The sequence below is a fragment of the Hyperolius riggenbachi genome, chromosome 9 (genome assembly GCF_040937935.1).
Source record: "Hyperolius riggenbachi isolate aHypRig1 chromosome 9, aHypRig1.pri, whole genome shotgun sequence".
NCBI classification, from domain to species: Eukaryota; Metazoa; Chordata; class Amphibia; order Anura; family Hyperoliidae; genus Hyperolius; species Hyperolius riggenbachi.
This window is the reverse complement of record NC_090654.1, coordinates 67,649,731-67,670,032: the sequence shown is the minus strand read 5'-3', so window position 1 is coordinate 67,670,032 and position 20,302 is coordinate 67,649,731. Positions and strand designations below refer to the sequence as shown.

The window sequence follows — 20,302 nt, the reverse complement described above, 5'->3', positions numbered from 1 at the left end:
ACGCAAGCAGCAGGGGATGGGGGGCAGTGTGCGGGACGCTCCACATTCAGGGCTGTTGGAACAGGCAGGAACAGACTCTGTCATCCAATGCAAGGGAGCTAAAAGCAGTGGAGATGGCGTTAAAGGGGTTCCAGGATCAGATTCGGGACAAGGATGTTCGTATCCTGTCAGACAACGTCACGACAGTAGCATATCTAGCCAAGCAAGGGGGAACGAAGGTTCCAAGCCTAATAAAAATGACTCAGGAGATTCTGCAGTGGGCCGAGCACAGAATATCTTCCATATCAGCCACTCATCTAAAAGGCAGTCAAAATCTGGAAGCAGACTACCTGAGCAGAGTCGACATAAATCCAGTAGAATGGAGTCTCAATCAGGAAGTGTTCGAGATAGTAGCAAGGAGATGGGCAAGACCAGAAATAGATTTATTTGCCTCGCCAAAGAACAAAAAGTTAGTAAAGTTCATGTCCCTTTACAGGAACAATCAGGAGGTGGCAGTAGACGCCATGGCACAGCCGTGGACATACAGAGTAGTATATGCATTCCCCCCGACAAGGCTCATTCCAGGAGTGTTAAGAAAATGGAGAAGAGAGCAGTCAGACATGATTCTGATCGCGCCATGGTGGCCGAAGAGGGCCTGGTTCGCACAACTGTGGACAGAAGCAGGAGGCCTGTTCTGGACTCTGCCACAAAGAGCAGATCTGCTGCTCCAGGGGCCAGTACGGCACCCAGATCCAAAGATGTACAGCTACACGGCGTGGTTTCTGAGGAAGAGCTCCTAAGATCAAAGGGATTATCTCGGGGAGTCGTGCAAACATTATTAAAAAGAAGAAAGCCTGTAACCAGAAAGATATACTCAAAGATGTGGAAGGCATATTTGCTTTGGTGTGCTAACACTAATAGACATTCCAATACAATTCCGGATATACTAGAATTTTTTCAGAAGGGGGTAGAGATGGGATTATCAGTTAGTACCTTGAGGGTGCAATGTACGGCCTTATCACTATTTTTGGATAGAACACTAGCCAAAGTACCACTGATTAAAGATTTTTTTACAGCAGTAGAAAGATCCAGACCAGTAAAAGCTAAAATATCTCCACAATGGGACCTACCGATGGTTCTCCAGATGCTCATGAGTCCTCCATATGAGCCATTGAGTAAGTTAGATCTGGGGAGATTGTCCTTGAAAGCGTTATTTTTGGCTGCAGTAACTTCTGCCAAGAGAGTGGGAGATCTTCATTCATTATCGATAAAAGAGCCTTTTTTGCTAGTCTTCCCTGATAAGATTGTGCTTACGCCGGACCCGAATTACCTACCAAAGGTTGTCACGGACTTCCATAGATCCCAAAAGATAATATTTCCATCATTTTGCCAGAATCCCAAAAATGAGAAGGAAAGGCAGTATAGTAAACTAGATGTACGTAGGGTAATTTTACATTACCTAGAAAGAACAAAGGAATTCAGAAAGTCAAGTCATTTATTCATAAACTACACGGGCCCAAATAAAGGTCTACAGGCATCAAAGTCAAAGTTGGCCAGGTGGATCACGAGGACAATAGGGGAAGCATACAGGTTGAAAGGACTAGAAGCCCCAGATAGTTTAACAGCCCATTCCTCGAGATCAATATCAACGTCTTGGGCAGAGAAAGCAGGAGCATCTTTACAACAGATTTGTCAAGCAGCTACCTGGGCGACACCGACGACCTTCATCAAACATTATAGGATAGATGTGTTGTCGGGGCAAGATATGACATTTGGGAGAAAGGTTTTACAGGCAGCAGTCCCACCCTGAGGTTAGTATAGATTACTTGCCTGTCTCTCCTTTTTCCAGCGTACACTGAGATGGATAGAGAAAGTCTAGTTTAGACTTACCGGTAATGATGTTTCTAACCATCTCAGTGTACGCGGTACCTCATCCCTCCCTCTCTGCTGCTGTTCTCCCTCTATGCACTCTATGTGGTGGATGTAATCCTAGATGGTTCTGGAGTCACGGGTTAGTTCTTGGTGGCCGGAGTCTTATCTAGATACTGAGGGATTAGGAGGGCGGGGGACTTTTAAGCTTCTTGTGTTGTGTTTCCACAGGAGGAGGAGCCTGGAGTCTCTCCTTTTTCCAGCGTACACTGAGATGGTTAGAAACATCATTACCGGTAAGTCTAAACTAGACTTTTAAAACTGTTTTTAACCACTTTTAATGCGGCGATGAGCGGCTAAATTGTGACAGAGGGTAATAGGAGATGTCCCCTAACGCACTGGTATGTTTACTTTTGTGCGATTTTAACAATACAGATTCTCTTTAAAATCTGACAGAACCGACAGGTTTTGGACTAGTCCATCTCTACATGGGGGGGGAATCTCAGGGTTTTCTTTGTTTTCAAAAGCATTTCCTGAATGGCAGTTAAGCTTCCGTTCAGGAAATGCTTTTGAAAACGAAGAAAACCCCGAGAATCCCCCATGAGGAGATGGACTAGTCCAAAAACTGTCGGTTCTATCAGGTTTTTAACTGCTTCCTTTTTCCACTGGAGGGGTCCTTTAAGGTGATGGGGTGAGAGGAGTCTACGTTGCTTTGTGGATGATGCTACTCCTCTCACCAACCCCTCCAACCAACTGCCATCTTGCATATATAGCTTTATGTCTTCTTCTTCCTCCCAGCATCCCTTTCTTCCTCCCTCAGGTTTTCCCACACTCTTCTTGTTCTCTGATATGATGTTCTTTATTACAGTATGCAGGGTGGGGAGCTGTTCACTCGCATCCAGCAGAGGGGCGATCAGGCCTTCACAGAAAGAGGTAAGCTAAACTCCGGCAATTCTGGGTAGCTTGGAGCATTTGATTGACTCAACCGTTAACCAAGAAGTTTATAGGGTATGTTTATAGAAGGCTGAACAACCCTGTTCATTAGAAAAATGTTATATGTTGACAATATTTTTTTTTCTCTGTAGTTGCAGTATGGAAGTGCCTTGTGCATTGTTTGTGCACACAAAATATATCACAGAACAATTTCTGGATTGGGCAAAACCTGCATACAGACAGTGCCTTAATGGCAGCGTTTCAACGTCCTTACTGCAGTTTCCTTAAAGGGAACCAGAGACGAAGCACCCTTGTGTATTTTACCATGTATATCAGTAAGAACATTAGAGAAAACACTTACCATGCTGTCTGTTTCATCCTCACTGCTAAAAGTGTCTGTTAGCAGCAGTCACAAGAATCCCAGACTGAGCAATTAAATCTGGCTTTGCTGGGAATGATTATTGCTGAGTCATTATAGCAAAGCCACAAGGGGGCAGGCTTGGGCTTGAAATAACACCACAGAAGACAGACTTAGCTATAATCTTTCTGTAGCAAAGCTAGACGGAGCAGCCTGACTTCTCAGTCGGGGGTTCTTATCAGAGGTGATAACAGTCAGATTACACAGAGAACAATGAAACAAAGGGCAGATTAGGTGTTTACTGTCATGTTCCCACTGATTTATAAGGTAAAATACAAGAGGGTGCTTCATCTCTGGTTCTCTTTAAAGAGTAACTGTCAGGCTGCAGAAGCTAATTTAAACCTCTAGTCTCCTGTGTTAAACAGTTTAGAAGGAAGCCAAAAAGACATTACTGAAGATAAAGATCTATCTTACCTTTGATGTATGCTTATCAGCAATGCTTAGAGCTAAGCAGGACGCAAGCCGCATAACATACTGCAAAGCATTCTGGGGCCCTCCCCTCGGCTGCTAAGGAGAAGACGGGATCAAGTTTCAGCAGCTTCTAAAACTCAGTCCAGCCACAGCACAGATAAATCTCCTGGCAGAGTACACTGCAGGAGTCCGCTATTGTTCCTAGCCACATGGCTCATTAATATGCACTGCACACTGTGTTATTCAGTATGAGCTGTTCTGTGATCAGAAGCAGGCAGGACATGACGACACATTTGGCTTCACAAACATGGAACCTGCCATGAGCTGTCAGGAGCATCATTCTCTGCATATACTATATACAAATTCTGTGAAATCCAAACGTGGACAGTGAAATGCATATGTAATGTAAGTACAGCCAATCTTTAGCTACTGATATATGTGTTTATTTTCTCTGAGACCCTATACCTAACAGCTCCTCTTTAAAGGACTCCTGAAGCGAGAGGGATATGGAGGCGGTTATATTTATTTCCTTTCAAATAGTGCCAGTTGCCTGGCAGTCCAGCTGATCGTTGACTGCAGTAATGTCTGACTCGCACACCTGCAACAAGCATGCAGCTAATCTAGTCAGCCTTCGGTCAAAAACATCTGTATGCTTTATTCAGGGTCTATGGCTATGAGTATAAGAAACAGGCTCAGCAGGACTGCCAGGCAATCTGCATTGTTTAAAAGGAAATATGTCAACCTCCATATTATCCCTCTCACTTCAGGTGTGCTTTAAGGTGGCACAAGAAGCGCAGCGAACGCAATGTATGCTTAAATAACCAAAATGAACGGAACATTTCTTTATTCTTCAAGCACATGTTCAATATGCCACCTACATGTTTGCCTCATGCCATTGAGAATATGTTAGATCTGAGTTCATAATTAAAGTGTACCCATGGCATCATGTGACATGAGATAAATGTGTATGTACAGTGCAAAACATACTAATAACCAGACGGCTGTTCTTTTTTTTTTTTTTTAATGGAAGTGAATGCTTCTTTCTTGATACCTTGTCAGTAATATAGTAAACCTCACTGATAAGCAAATTACAGCCATAAAAGTTTTCCTGGCAGAATACAACTTCTGAAAGCAGAGGAGAGATAGAAAAAGGTCAATAGTTCATGTATTTTCCCATGCTACAGGATACTGCTTTCCCGTGCACTGTCTGGCAGCCCTCTTAGCCTCTCCATGTAACTGTGCAGCACTTAGTCTCAGATCTGTCACTCTAACAATCGATCAGCGATCATTACGGCTGACAGTAATTGTGCACACAGAAAAAAAAACTGTAAAGTTATAATGCCCCGCCACATCGTCTGTGTAATAAAATTTACCAGAGACCCGTATCAGATCGGTTTTGGCATGTAGCTCCGCCCCTTTCAGAAAATGACCTTTGCCTTAAAGGGAAGGTTCAAGCAAAATAAAAAAATGAGTTTCACTTACCTGGGGCTTCTACCAGCCCTATGCAGCCATCCTGTGCCTTCGTTGTCACTCACTGCTGCTCCAGTCCCCCGCTGGCAGCTTACCGACCTCGGAGGTCGGCGGGACGCATTGCGTACATTTTTACGCATTCCCGCTAGTACAGGAACAATAACATACATTTTTACGCATTACTGGTTTAATGCTTACATTTTTACGCATTGGACCAGTAATGCTTAAAAATGTTTGTGTTATTGTTCCTGCACTAGCGGGAATGCGTAAAAATGTACGCAATGCGTCCCGCCGACCTCCGAGGTCGGCAAGCTGCCAGCGGGGGACTGGAGCAGCAGTAAGTGACTCCGAGGGCACAGGATGGCTGCATGGGGCTGGTAGAAGCCCCAGGTAAATGAAACTCATTTTTTTATTTTGCTTGGACATTCCCTTTAACTGTATCAGATATAGAAAATGCCAAAGCCTTTTTTTCTGCAGGGGGGCGGAGCTACGTGCCAGATCTCAATTGGTATGGGACTCTGAGTCTTAGTACAGAAGGAGAGGGGGGGGGGGGGACAAACTTCTAAGCATTGGATTACCTCTAAGGTTTCTTATGTACGCCAGAGGTACACTTTTTAAAGGACAATTGTAACGAGAGAGGGTTTGGAGGCTGCCATATTTATTTCCTATTAAACAATACCAGTTGCTTGGCTGTCCTGCTGATCCTCTGCCTCGAATACTCATAGACCCTGAACAAGCATGCAGCAGATCAGGTGTTTCTGACATTGTCAGACCTGACAAGATTAGCTCCCTGCTTGTTTCTGGTGTTATTCAGACACTACTGCAGCCAAATAGATCAGCAGGGCTGCAAGGCAACTGGTATTGTTTAAAATATGGCAGCCTCCATATTCTTCTCGCTTCAGTTGTCCTTTAAGACCAAAGGCATAACTGAGGCCAGAGACATGAAGTGCTTCCTGTTTCCATGACATCATTGGCTCTCATTGAATTCATAAGCTGGTGCTCTATGTAATAAAATTACTTCTGTCTTGAGCTCATATACAGGTCACTGAAGAGAAAAACTTTTTAAATCTTAATACCAGCTTTTCAGTTTTTAAAAATGTTATGTCTGCCGCTATTTCCATAGTACATGGGCGCTTACCTCCTTTGCCTAAAAATAGGGTAAAATGAACCAATCATGCAGTGCATTGTAGGCGAGGAGGAGGAGCCTTGTGGTGACATCATCACATTGTGCTCAGACACACAAGTCTACAAGGGGTATGTCTGTGATCAGACTTAATACAGTTAACAGCCCATAAAAAGTGCAGATTTCCCAGTGGACATGAACACGGCTGATGAGCAGATTCATCAGTACCCTCTGCACTCAATTATGCAGCACTGTAGCAATCCTGAGGGTAAGAGTGTTCCGTCTATAACACACGAGACAACATTGAAAGGTAAAATGATATTTTGCCTGGAGTTGAGAGCTAATGAGAAGGCAGCGTAGTTAGGACAACCTTATTTAGCTTCCTTCTGAAAGATAAAAATGGATTTTTATTTCCCCAGAGGCCTCAGAGATAATGCGTGGCATCGGAATGGCCATTCAGCACCTCCACAGCCTGGATATCGCTCACCGGGATGTCAAGGTCAGTTCCTGTGGCCGAGGGTTACTGCGGTAAAGCATGCTGCTGTATATATGTCATGTTCACTTGTTTAATTCTGTGTCCCCCCTGTCCCCCGCAGCCTGAGAACCTTCTCTACGCCTCCAAGGACAGCAATGCTGAGCTCAAGATAACAGACTTTGGCTTCGCTAAGGAGACCACCATACAGAACGCACTGCAGACTCCATGCTACACGCCATACTATGTCGGTGAGTGTGGTGTAGGGAGGCAGTGTGAACTGTAATGACACTCGTAGGCATGAAATAAAAAAGGTTTTTCATGTGTTTATCTAAGCAGTCCTGGCAACCAGTCAGAGGGATAGCAACGAGGCCTGGCACCCACTATACAGCTCTTTTGGCAGCGTTTTTGGATCGCCGGCAATTCCAAAAACACTTTGCCAATGAAAAGTCAATGGAGTTAATTTACTGTAATTTTACACTGTTTTTAGAGCTATATATACTTGCACTTGTCTTGTTGTACTGATATTGTTTATTATATGCATATACTTTATACTTAGTTATCACCCCACACTTTTTGGATTACAGCTGTATTCTAATTATTATGCAAGCTGACTGCAGCACAGTGTGGTGTTTTTTTGTTTGTTTGGGGGTTATTTTTGGGGGGGGGGGGGGCGATCCCCCTTTTTTTTTTTTTTTTTTTTTTTTTTTTTTTTTATCTAGTTTATACTGTTGCTTATTATATATAACCTGGTGCACTCCTACATTTGTGATAGTTATGCTGTCATGCAAGTATTTCATTTCCTCGTCCCTTTACAATTGTGTTACTGAATGTATGTATGTGGTGTACATAGTCTATGTATTTTCATTTCCTCCTTCTTGATATTTAATTTTATCTCTATGTTGGTAGGCAAGCAGTTTAATTTCTGCCCTCATTCCCCAAAATACAGTACATTGGCACATAAGACACTAGGCAGATCAGTGATTTGGCTACAGTGCTGGGGTCCCTCTGAAAATTTTACACAGCCCAACACTTATGTTCCCCTCTCCTACCCACCAACCAACACTCGATAAACAGTGATGTTTCTGGGTGCTTCCAAGGCCTTCCTGAATAACTGGAAAACAAAACAAAAAACAGTATGTCTAGACAATTAGATTAGGATAGGTGGTAAGTATCTTATGCTCGCATTGCATTGTGGGAAGCCAGAAGGAGGCGTGCCAGAGCACTGAGCTGCTAATCTGCATTTTGCTGAATTGGGGGTCACCCTTCAGCAGAGGACATAAAGAAGGAAAAATGTGTCAAGTCTCTCTCTTTTTTTCCCTCTACCCACAGCTCCGGAGGTTCTTGGCCCTGAAAAGTATGACAAATCATGTGACATGTGGTCGCTGGGGGTCATCATGTATATTCTGTAAGTATTTCCCAGTAACAATTTTCTTCTGTGTATGTTGTGTTCAGACTTCTCATCCTTTTTAATTTGTGGAAATGTCACAATGGGCTTGCCTAGTTATAAAAACATGACTGTTTCTGGCTTTTCTTCTGACTTCCCTGGCAACACAGTGCAAATAGGGCTGTTGTCACCTTATGCTTCCTTATAGAGGCAACCTCTAGAATTGCAGGTAGTAGAACAGAACTTACTGTATTTTTTGGACTATAAGACTCACTTTTTCTCCCCCAAAAGTGGAGGAAAAATGTCACTGCGTCTTATAGTCCAAATGCAGGGAGTTCCTGACTTGTGAATGCTGCCAATACAAACCTCCAACCCGCTGCAATGCCGGCGACTCGCTGTACTGTGCCCATGCAGGGGACACGGGACATAGAGGAAGACACAAGGGGACACAGTGGACACAAAGGACAGAGGGGGGACACAGGGAGACACACGAGGTACAAAAGGGACATAATCCAAAAGATGCCCCTTCAACATGGATGCACCAGGTTTAGTATATATATATATATATATATATATATATATATATATATATATATATATATATATATATATTTTTTTTTTTTTTTCCCCTGGTTTTTGTCCTCTAAACCTAGGTGCGTCTTATGTTCAGGAGCGTCTTACAGTCCGAAGAATACGGTAGATGCCAAACACATTTAATTATATTAAAAACAAAAACTTCTTGTATACGCCACAAAAGGGTGTGGCGCGTTTCACAGGTATTTCACCCGCTTCCTCAGGCAATCAACAGGATTAACTAGAAGGGTCAGAACAATTCCAGCAACAAGTGCAGTACTACCTGATCAAGTGGTTGTGCTTTTTAAGTATAGGGTTGGACTCCGAGCAGTGCAAAATGGAGCTGCTGACTTTAGGAAAAAGTCGCCCAATGTAATACCATGTAACTATGGAAAGATGGATATCATTTTAAAGCTCTATCTCCTCTTTCTGACGGCACATAAACCGCCGCCCTACGCCTTTTAGTTTTCTCTATTTTCGCGATCGAAATCGCGTCCGCGGCAATTTCAATCGCGAAAATAGAGAAAACTAAAAGGCGTAGGGCGACGGTTTATATATCATTGGAAAGAAAGCTTTAAAATGATATGCATCTTTCCATAGATTCTGCACTGCTCGGAGTCCCTTTAAGTACTACCCATCTATTATATTCAGATATCTCTACCAGAAGTACAATATTCCTGTACACCAGGGGTCTCAAACTCGCGGCCCGTGGGCCATTTGCGGCCCTCGATACAATATTTTGTGGCCCTCGCTGGCAAAAGCTTCCTTATAGTTCGCTTCAGTGCTCCCATGTAATCCGCCGCATCCCCGCCGCTAAACGAGGGCTGCAGAGCCCCCAAATCGCCCGGGGGGCAATCCGGCGGGATTTCCTGGAAGGGGCAGAGCTTTCAGCTTCAGCTCTGCCCCTCCTGACGTCAATCGCCGCACGGATTGCCGCAGAGGCGGCGATGCGCTGCGATTGTGAAATTCCTTATGCGGCCCAGCCTCATCCTGACTTTGCCTCCTGCGGCCCCCAGGTTAATTGAGTTTGAGACCCCTGCTGTACACTGTATACAGGAATATTGTACTTTATGGTAGAAAAGCCACGCAAACATGGGGAAACCATATACACCCCATGCAGACCTTATCTTGGACACTGACCTGGGACTCTAACCTGTTTTCAGTACTGATGGGGGGGTGGGGGGTAGAATTTACGGAGGAACATTTCCTGTAGGTAGGGACCCTGCTGTAGTGTGTGCATTCATGTAGGACGGGCCACGCATCTCTTAGGACATCGACCTTTTGGGACATTCCTGTGGCTTTTCCTCATGATGCAATGTGTTCTTCCATCAGAATAATTAATTCCACCTCCTCTGATGTAAAAAGCAAAATCTGCAAACTGGCTCATACCTGAAAGTAACAAAAAAAAGTTTGATGTGAGCGAACAGACTTCAATGTTCTTGGCATTCAGTCATTTAGCTGGGAAGCAAGTCTGCAGTTATTGCATTAAAGGGTTTTTTTTTTTTTTGGAGAATGCAGACTCTGCCTTCCAAAAACAATACTTACCAAGTACTCCCTTTCTCAGTAATGAGACTATGCAACCCCCTCATCCTGTCATTATATTGTGTGGAGAAAACAAGAAGCCCTTGGGACTCTCTAAGGGGGAAATCTCTGTTTATAGAAAGTGTAGGTCAAACTTAGGTTAGAGCAGGCTTATTACATGGCATGGACATACTATTAAAAATGGGTTTTTATTGCATAAAAAAATGTATATTGTACAAGAAAAAAACCCATAGACCGTCAAGGATGCCAAAAGGAATGTCCAGCAACATGCATAAAAATATATATTCCCATAGGTTTTTATATGGCAATCGTAGATTTTTCTGGGGAATATTTGCTAAAAAGGGCAAACCTATAAAAGTGATTATCACGTTTATATGTGATCAGCTGATTGCCACGTTTATAGATCTGGAGCTCTGAGAAGTGCTGCTGACCTGCAGAAATAATTGCTCTTCTCTGGCCATTAGTTGATAGCCATAGTTATAAATAGACCCCCATGTCATGTTCATAAGTCTTCAGGGAAGGGACACACTAGGCAGAATCGCATGAGTTTTCCCTATAGCACATAGTGAAAAAGGCATTAAACCTTAGAGAAAAGGTTGAAAATAATCACCAGTCTGGGTGAACAGAAGTCACATGACTAAAATGCTTGTATTTACTGGTCATTTTAAGACACGTGCCGTCAAAGACCCGCTTTAGGCAAGAGTGTGGGGCGAACCTAGCATGTGTACTGGAGCCCCTTGGTGTTACCTGAAGGTCTGGCATGGTGGATCCTTAGTGACCCCCGAGGCTATTGTTCCCCACCTAACTCTGCTCCTGGGAAGCCGCTCTATTATGCCCCACGTCATCCCCCCCTCCCAGTGGCGCATCTGTACAGCATCGGGCCACAAGTTCACACCTAAGAGAGAGGGGATCAATCCCTGCCAGTTTAGTCATCACACTGGTTATGCTTGATGATAAAAATGTCTTTATGCTCGTGCTCACAGAGGTGACAGCCTTATAATAGGAAACCTATGCACACTCTCTCTCAATCTCTCAAATCAAGAAGTTACCATCTATTGGCTAATTTAAAAGCATAAAGCCTCATCTACACGAGGCGATCCGGCGGCTCGATTAGCCGCCGGATCGCCTCCTCCGCATACCCTCCGCGTCGCATTCGATCCGCCCTCGTCCCCGCCCGGCGCCGCTTATCTTCCGCTCGAATCCCTGCCATTGTCCCCTCGTGGGGAACGAGCAGGAAATCGGCGGTGGCGAGATCCGACCTGTCGGATCTTATCAATCGAGCCGCATCAGCGGCTCGATTGATAAGGCACATCGCCGAAACCTCGCCCCGTGTAGACGGGGCTTAAGAGGAAGCAAGCTTACTGCTGTTAAACTTGGTTCCCATATGTACATGAAAGCTGAGAGCCTGCTTACTCTTATGCTTTTAAGTTAGCCAATAAATGGTATCGTCCTGATTCAAAACTTACTGCTTTTACTGATTTCTAACATGGTACAGCACAACACTGCTACTCACTCACCTCACTCAAATGCGCCCCCCCCCCCCCCCCAAACTCACACACTTGCCTAACCTCGCTTACTCACCTCTCACACACTCACCCCAATCATCATATTTATTTGTGTACTTAAATGCCTCTCCTCTTCCCAGACTGTGTGGCTACCCACCTTTCTACTCCAACACTGGTCAGGCCATCTCTCCTGGGATGAAGAAGAGGATCCGGATGGGCCAGTATGAGTTTCCGGCACCAGAGTGGAATGATGTGTCTGATGAAGGTACGAGGAGAAAGTCTAACTTTTTTTTTTTTTTTTTTTTTAAATACACTTCCTGTTGGTTTTGATTAGCCCAATTCCAAGTTACATATAACTGGCATTATATTTTCATGCAGGCTGTAATAATTAGCATTTCATTGACCATCTCTATAGTGAACACATTTTGCAGCCTGGAAATACTATAAACCAGTGTTATAGCAATGGAGGTTGCAGATGTTTTGTGCACCAGGGCCCCTAAACCCAGTGCCCACCTAGGAACCACCATCAGCCGCTACATTAACTTGTCCTTGTAGTGTTACTGATCATCTGTATATGTGCTGTTAGTAGTCCTTATCGTTAAAGCTAATTGGATTTGTTTAAAAAAAAAAAAAAAAAAGCCAGATACTTTAAAGAGAACCCGAGGTGGGAATTTATTATGCTCGTGGGGCACAGAGGCTGGTTGTGCACACTAACGCCAGCCTCTGTTGCCCCATGCTGTGCCTCAAAGACCCCCCTGCGCGCCGCTATACCCCCCGCAGTGCTGGCGACAATGTTTACCTAAGCGCTGTCTGTCAGCGCCGCTCCCCCGCCTCCTCCTTATCGGCGCTACCCGCCTGTGTCCCTTCCTTCCCGCTGATTGGAGGGAAGTGACGCGGGCGGGTAGCGCCGATACGGAGGAGGCGGGGGAGCGGCGCTGACAGACAGCGCTTAGGTAAACATTGTGCTGGCGACGCGCTGCGTGTCAGCACTGCGGGGGTATAGCGGCGCGCAGGGGGGTCTTTGAGGCACAGCATGGGGCAATAGAGGCTGGTGTTAGTGTGCACAACCAGCCTCTGTGCCCCACTAGCATAATAAAATCCCACCTCGGGTTCTCTTTAAGGAAAGGGAAGGCTCTGGGTCCCAATGAGCCTTCCCTCTTCTCATGGTGCCTGCGTGCGGCGGCAGCTCCTCTGTTTAAATCCCCTGCCGCGGGGGACTTCAGAAGTCTTCTGGAGCTGAGTCCTTCCTAAGAAAGGCGGCTCTATACTACGCACCTGCGATGGCCCTCTCTCACGCACTCGCGCAGTATGGAGCAGCCCATCTCCCGAAAACTTTCCGAAATCCCCTTCACCAGCCAAGCGAGCAGTATTTGACCAAATTAGTCAAAAACTGCTCCCGGAGACAGCGCTGCACCGAGGGCACCGGGAGAAGAGAGCTTCATTAGGACCCATAGCCTTCCCTCTCCTTAGGTAAGTATCTGGCACGGTTCCCGTTTATTTTAAAATAAAGGCTTTGTAGCCATGCCACTGTCCTAACCTCTTCCTCCTAACCATCAGGCTCTGGCCCCTTAAAGGGATACATGAGTGAAAAAAAATATAGATCTACTTACCTGGTGCTTCCTCCAGCCGTTTGAAATCTGTGTCCTGTGTCACAGCAGCGGAAGAGTGGCTGTCAGCAGAGCTGCAAAGAGGGACTCAGACTTCAAGGGGCTGGAGGAAGCCCCAGGTAAGTAGATTTACCTACGTAGTAGTAGTGGCGGGAGCGGCAGTTTTTTGTGTTTTTGCTCATGTGTCCTTTAAGGACCAGTGCCTTTCCCTTTTTTCCCTTTTTTGTTTCTGTTTTCCCCTCTGATCACTGCGATTGGCTCAGTGATCACAGGTGACTGGCACACGGAACTTGTCTTAGAACTTAGCAGCGACTGAAAGACAATCGGGGCGAGAGCACACAGAGCCGGGCTATAGAAACCTATGTTGGGGCAGAGGCTGCAAATAGGATACAGGGTTCAGCAATGTGCATCCAGAACAAGTTAAATAGAAAATAATGTACCATTGTGATTTTTGTGGAAAAAAACAAACAAAAAACCATTTTTCTTCATACATTTTGTTGCAGTTTGCAATAAGACCAGTCGATGCAGGTTTAGGTTGGTCCAATTTCATGCTGCATACAAATTCCAACAAAATTTTAAAGATTTGCACAAATTTGGAAAATGTTGCAGTTCATTGATCTCTAGTAGTCCTTATTTGTAAACCTGGATTATACCGTGCTCAGCAGGTCTGCGCCATCACGAGTGGAGATGGTCACGGAGCTGCGTTCCACATCGTAGTCACATGAAGCTCAATGTGGATTGCCGTTACGTGACACTCTCCGCTCGTAATAGTGCTGAAATGTTGAGCACTGCAGTATCAGAGTTTACGAATAAAGGTGCATACACACCTGTGATTGATGTCACGCTTCGGGGATCGCTACCGATCCCCTTGGGCAACATCACTGAGCCGGCCAGTACAGACGCGTATCGCTACGTAGCGGACAATGCGTACTGTAGCTATGTGGGGGGTTTGAGGTACAACAGAGCAGCACGTACGTGACATCATGCAGTGGGCAGGAGAGCGGCGTCTTCAAACAAGTTTATCGGGCATGTACATCCAATGGGCAGTTCGCTTGGGGGTTGTGGGCTGCTGTACGCACGATTGATTGTTGGCTGAGGTGGTAATTATCGCCTGCCACAGCTGACTTTCATCAGCCGTGTGTATGGACCTTAAGACAACCCGACATCGAACAACACATCTGTAGTCTGCATTTCCAGTTGCCCTGCATTTGTGCCAGTACAAGAAAATCTGCCTAAACAGAATGTTTGTTTTTGTCTTTTGTTTAATGTATGATTAGATTAACAAAAAAATTGTGTGGAATGCCACATGCTGGTTTGGCTGACTACAAGAACTTCTCATTTACTGCTGTGTAGTACAGATTATTTGTTCCTGTAGTGACAGACTTGTTTCCTACATCAGTAAAGCCAAACAATGCAATATTCATTTGTAATATTTTATGGGTTCCAAGGTTAACAATAAATTAAATTGTGTAATCCATATTATTAATATATAGATCGACAAAGCAAATATACATTTCCATGAATATACCTCAATCCAGCTTTTATGCCACCTAATAGTGCCAGACTCCTAGAAGCAAACATGCTTTTGGGTAGGAATGCTGCTCAGATCACGTGATCTTGTTCTGTACAGCTCTGTGTGTGGTGTGGAGGTCAGGGATCACTGGGAAAAACATCTCCTTGTTTTCCTGGCTCAGCAGTTTCCACCAGTACACACTTCACAGCAATGTTTGTCAAGCCTGTCCTCAAGTCCCACCAGCAGTGTGTGATTTGCAGAAAACCACCCAGATGGTTAATCCACATTACTGGGAAGACCCTGATGACCTCACCAATGCATAGGTGAGATAATCTGCAAAACATACACTGTAGGTGGGCCTGGAGGACATGATTGAGAAAGATTGCTTTAGTGGAGGACATTTCCTCATTCAGATTGTCCAAGTTGCTGCAGTAAGCATGTGGACTACTTTTGGGAAGAGTAGTACTGGACATACACAGTAAGTTTCTTCCTTATCAATCGAGCCGCTGATGGCTCGATTGATAATTTCCGACAGGTCCGATGACCCGTTGGATCGATACTGCGCTCGAACCCTGCAGGAGGGGAATCGAGCGCAAGATAAAACTATCCAGGCGGGGATGTGCCGGGATCGAGCCAGTGGCTCGATCCGGCACATAAAACTTACCGTGTATGCCCAGCATAAAGGGTGTACCCCACTACTGCCATCTGTTGGAAAGATTTGGGTGAGAAAATCCAATCCAGACAACTGCTACTTCCCAAAGCATAGTTGAATCAGGAGGATATGGGAAACATGATGATTGTCGTCTATTTAGGCCTAACATCTTCTGAAGCATTTTAGAGTATATAGTCCTTTCACTAACTGTCCCTCGGAGCTCACAATCCCTAACCCAGAGTCTTCTGTCCATACTATAATCTAAGGCACTGGTCCTCAAACTAAGGCCCATGGGCCGAATGCACCCCCCTGCAGCTTTTTTTAAAGGACACACACGCTATCATTCATAAAGCATTCCCGCATGCAGTAATGCTGAAAATAGCTGACTTTACCGACCACTTAGCAAAATGTGAATGCATAAATGCTGTTTCCGCGTAAAAAGCTGACATTCCCGAGCAGTGCGGTGATTATCTAAACACGTCACTAAAAGTCAATTCATAAAGATTAGAGCAGGCGGTATTGGGACGGAGAATACCGCTTGCTTTGAAGAGGTAATAAGTATGCAGATAACAGCAATGTTAATGGAAATAGACCTCCCAGGCAGAAGCAATGAGAGCAGAACAAAAAAGCCTTTCCAGAATACCCAGGCTGTTTTTTTTTTTAACCTCTTGGGTACCGGGTTTCAGATATATTTTTACATCAGAAAGCCTGCATGTGTAACATTTCTTGAAGTTCTTCTAAGCTGTGGCAATTAAATAGATTGTTTAGAAAGACTGAGGCTGCATTTCCACTTGTGCGGTGTGAGTCGCCGCGGTAAAAATTTGCATGCGGATGCGAACTTCGCATGCGGGTCTAGGCGAATTTTCATGCGAATTCGCATGGATGACGATGTATGCGAATTTAACCATGGCAGTGCTGGTGTGCTTTTCCATTGTTTCTATGCGAATTCGCATGAAAATTCGCATTTCCAAACCTCATGCGAATTTCCTATTAAATACATTGTATGCGATTTGCATAGCGGTATGCGAATTCTGATGGCTCTGCCATGCGAATTTTTTCTGCACAGAAAAACGCAAAGGAATCCTGACAAGTGGAAACAGTCCCATTCACTTGTATTGCTATGCGAATTTGCATGCGAAAAACGCATGCGAATTTGCGATAGTGGAAATGAGCCCTAATAGACAGATTCAGGGAAAACGGAGGCAGTTAAAAAAAAATGCACATCTAAAGGGAAGTTGGAGCTGCCTCTTTTATTGTAAGGCTGTCTCTGCACAGAGAAATGTAACAACACGGCCAGCTTCTGGTGTTACCGCAAGCCTTAGTTTCGGACAATAGAACACTTCTATCGCAAGTGTAAACCTTTTTATGAATTGGCACACAGAGGTCTAAAATAGCGAATGCGGAATTTTCCCGACAAGATTTTTTTTGCCGTACACCCTTTTATGAATGATAGCCATAATGTATTACTTATAGATGCGGCCCGCTGCATCTATGATCTGAAATGGAGGATTGTACTGCTTATGTTTCTTAAGCCCAATCTACACGATACAATTCTATTTACGATTCGATTAAATCCGACATGTCCGATCCTGATTCAATTCGATTTGCCATTGTTTTGCAATGTCAAATCGGAATGAATCGAATCAGGACCGAACATGTCGGATTTAACCGAATCGTAATAGAATCGTATCGTGTAGATTGGGCTTTATGATCGTGTGTGAATGGGTGAGATTGTGCTGCAGGCTTTTGCAGGTCATTGGGTGACATTATGGCTCACATATGACTTGCTATGTTAGGGTCACCATATTTGCACTGTGCTGAGGGCATACTATCTGCACCTGCTGTGTTGGGGGGCATAACATCTGCTCTGGTTAAATGGGAGACATGAGGGCTGCCCAGGTTAATAGACGCTGTCTAGAATACCTAGACTCAATGTTATGCTTTTCTACATAATTTTATGTAAATTCCGGCCCCCCAGCAGTCTGAAGTCTGTTGGCCCGGCCCTGGACCGAAAACGTTTGGGGCCCCCTGCTCTAAGGCTAATTTCGCGGAGCGTGCTGACAGGGTAATATACATAGCTCCACCCCCGAACGGTCATGTGTTCTCTGCTGGACAGGAAGTACCTCACTGTTTTTTTGGGCCGACTGGCACATGCTCACCACACTGCCACTGCAACATTCTAAATAGATTTCCGCAATGCCATGGACTCCAATGCAAATGCCTGCTGTGCGGTACCGCTCGTTCTGCTTGGAAACACATTGCAGAGTCTGCATTGCCGGAACCACTTCCGCCGCCTGACTCCGCGGGATGTGTGGCCAGTTTCATAGAGACTACAGGCCGCTGCGATGGGGTAATGACGAACAAGCGGCAATTGAGAAAGTGTGAAAGGGGCCTTGAATCTGCGCCCGATCGTTTTGCCCGCTCGATCCTCCTATCTTCCGCTCGTTTTTTCTTTTTTTTTTTTTCAATTCACTTCAATGAGAAATCGAGCGGCAAAACAATCGAACGGTGATCGGACATGTCGGAAATGATCTATCTAACCATCTTATTGGCTCAGAATCTACCCGTGTACTTCCAGCATAAGGTGACCATACATGTTAAGATTACCACTCAATATGGCAAACGGGTCAATCCCTCTCTTATGTGAATCTGATCAGAGAGGGATTGAGCCCCCCCCATTGAAGATCTATCGCAGTGCAGCGTTTGATTCAGTATAGCGCCATTAGATATTGATCTACCACTGCTTGCTGCTGCGTCTGATCCATTGACATTTACTGTCTGGTCTGTTTGTAATTTTTATACATTTTTGCCACATATTGATTATCGGCATGAAATCGGGCCTGCAGTGTATGGGAAAGCAACAGATCTCTCGGATCAGATTTAATCAGAGAGATTTGTCTCTTGATCGATCTGCCCACACCTCGCTTAGCTGTACAGGCACATGTAAAATTCCTCTTATTAAGGAAAAAAAGCTTACTTTACTTTGTAGTTTGCACAGTACATATAAAACACGGCCATTCCAAATTGTTCCTAGCAGTGTCTGATCACATGTGTGATTCAGACACTACTGCAGCCAAAGAGCTCAACAGGGCAGCCAGGCAATGTGCATCGTTTAAAAGCGAATAAATATGCCTCTCTCACCTCAGATGTGCACTAAAAACTCAAATCTAGCAATAGTATATTTTAATGTAAAGATCTATTTTAATGAGATGGAATTATGAAACCTGTGCAGCAACGATTTGCTATGTGTGAGAAATAGAGTTCAAACCTGCACTTATATTATTGTGAATTCCATAGGGCCACATTGTAAACCATCTACTGATTTCTAATTAAAAATAAATGTTTATCTATGAAGCGGTATTATAATATAATTTCTGTCTTCTCATAGCAAAACAGATCATCCGGCATCTCCTGCGGACGGACCCGACAGAGCGGATGAGCATTCAGCAGTTCATGAACCACCCCTGGATTAATGTGAGTTCAGTGCAGTGCTACAGGCTGCTCCTATTGGTGGAACAGAGCCTGTTTATATAGCCAGCAGAATCCCAGCTCTCTGGCTTGCCGCTCTGGAAATGGTGTGCGCTGTGCCACATTTGTCTTTGTGAGCTGCATAGGCAGAAGGCGCCATCTAGTGGCACTGAGCAGTTAATGCAACCTTTGTGTTTTGTTTCTATGCAGCAGTCGATGGTAGTTCCTCAGACTCCCCTGCACACAGCCCGTGTTCTGCAGGAAGATAAGGAGCACTGGGATGAGGTGAAGGTGAGTGATGCTACAAAGTGCCGGACGCCAACACTTGATATGACCCCCTCCAGACTCCTCCCTCTCCTCTCTGATACCATCATTTGCATCCCTACTCCCCCACCTCACTCTGCCCCCTTCCCCTGACTGCCTCTCTCCCTACCTGTCCCTCCCTTCCCTTTCTCTCCATCCCTCCCTCCTATTCTCATACCTCCCAACTTTTTGAGATAAGAAAGAGGGACACTTAAAGAGAAACCGTGACCAAGAATTGAACTTCATCCCAGTCGGTAGCTGTTCCCCCTTTTTACATGAGAAATCTTTTCCTTTTCACAAACTGATCAGGGGGGTTTGTATGACTAATATTAAGTAAAACACCTCCCACAGTGGGATGTCAGGACCATGGTCCTGACAGTTTCCTGTCTGTAAATCTCATTGCATTATGGGAAATAACAGCTGTTTAGAGTTGGTAGGTGAACAGAGGCGCCAGAAGGATAAAAGTACATAAAATTTTTCAAAAATTGCTGGGAGGAAGTGGTGGACTCGCCTCCGTTAAAGCAGACACCAAGGACTGTAAATATATAGATATACACATTTATTGAAAATACCCCAAAGATGCAACGCGTTTCGCGGGCACAGCCCACTTCTTCAGGCAATAGGCAGGGGATAAACAACAGCAATTCAGTTATAGCAAGCAGAGCACCTCTGTGAAGTGCAGAGGTGCTCTGCTTGCTATAACTGAATTGCTGTTGTTTATCCCCTGCCTATTGCCTGAAGAAGTGGGCTGTGCCCGCGAAACGCGTTGCATCTTTGGGGTATTTTCAATAAATGTGTATATCTATATATTTACAGTCCTTGGTGTCTGCTTTAACGGAGGCGAGTCCACCACTTCCTCCCAGCAATTTTTGAAAAATATTATGTACTTTTATCCTTCTGGCGCCTCTGTTCACCTACCAATATATTTGAGTCCACCCCAGGTGGAGGGGTGATCTACCCCCTTTCTTTCTATCTACAGAGAGCGACTTCTTAATCCTGAGTGAGGACAGGTCTAATCTCCTCACGTGCCTAATGAGTGGTTACCTAGGTGGTAACCCGTGTTTGTGAGTATTACCA

At 44.8% G+C, this 20,302-nt stretch overlaps 1 protein-coding gene across 1 annotated transcript in view; it reads left to right on the top strand.

Annotated features, from left to right (window-relative positions):
* The window catches only part of MAPKAPK3 (MAPK activated protein kinase 3), an 85,521-nt gene that overhangs the window by 63,243 nt on the left and 1,976 nt on the right, over positions 1-20,302 (top strand). The window contains exons 3-9 of the mRNA XM_068252993.1: positions 2,717-2,781; positions 6,623-6,702; positions 6,800-6,926; positions 8,008-8,083; positions 11,823-11,947; positions 18,843-18,928; positions 19,133-19,213. Coding sequence (XP_068109094.1) covers positions 2,717-2,781; positions 6,623-6,702; positions 6,800-6,926; positions 8,008-8,083; positions 11,823-11,947; positions 18,843-18,928; positions 19,133-19,213 — 640 coding nt within the window. The remainder of the gene's footprint in view (positions 1-2,716; positions 2,782-6,622; positions 6,703-6,799; positions 6,927-8,007; positions 8,084-11,822; positions 11,948-18,842; positions 18,929-19,132; positions 19,214-20,302) is intronic.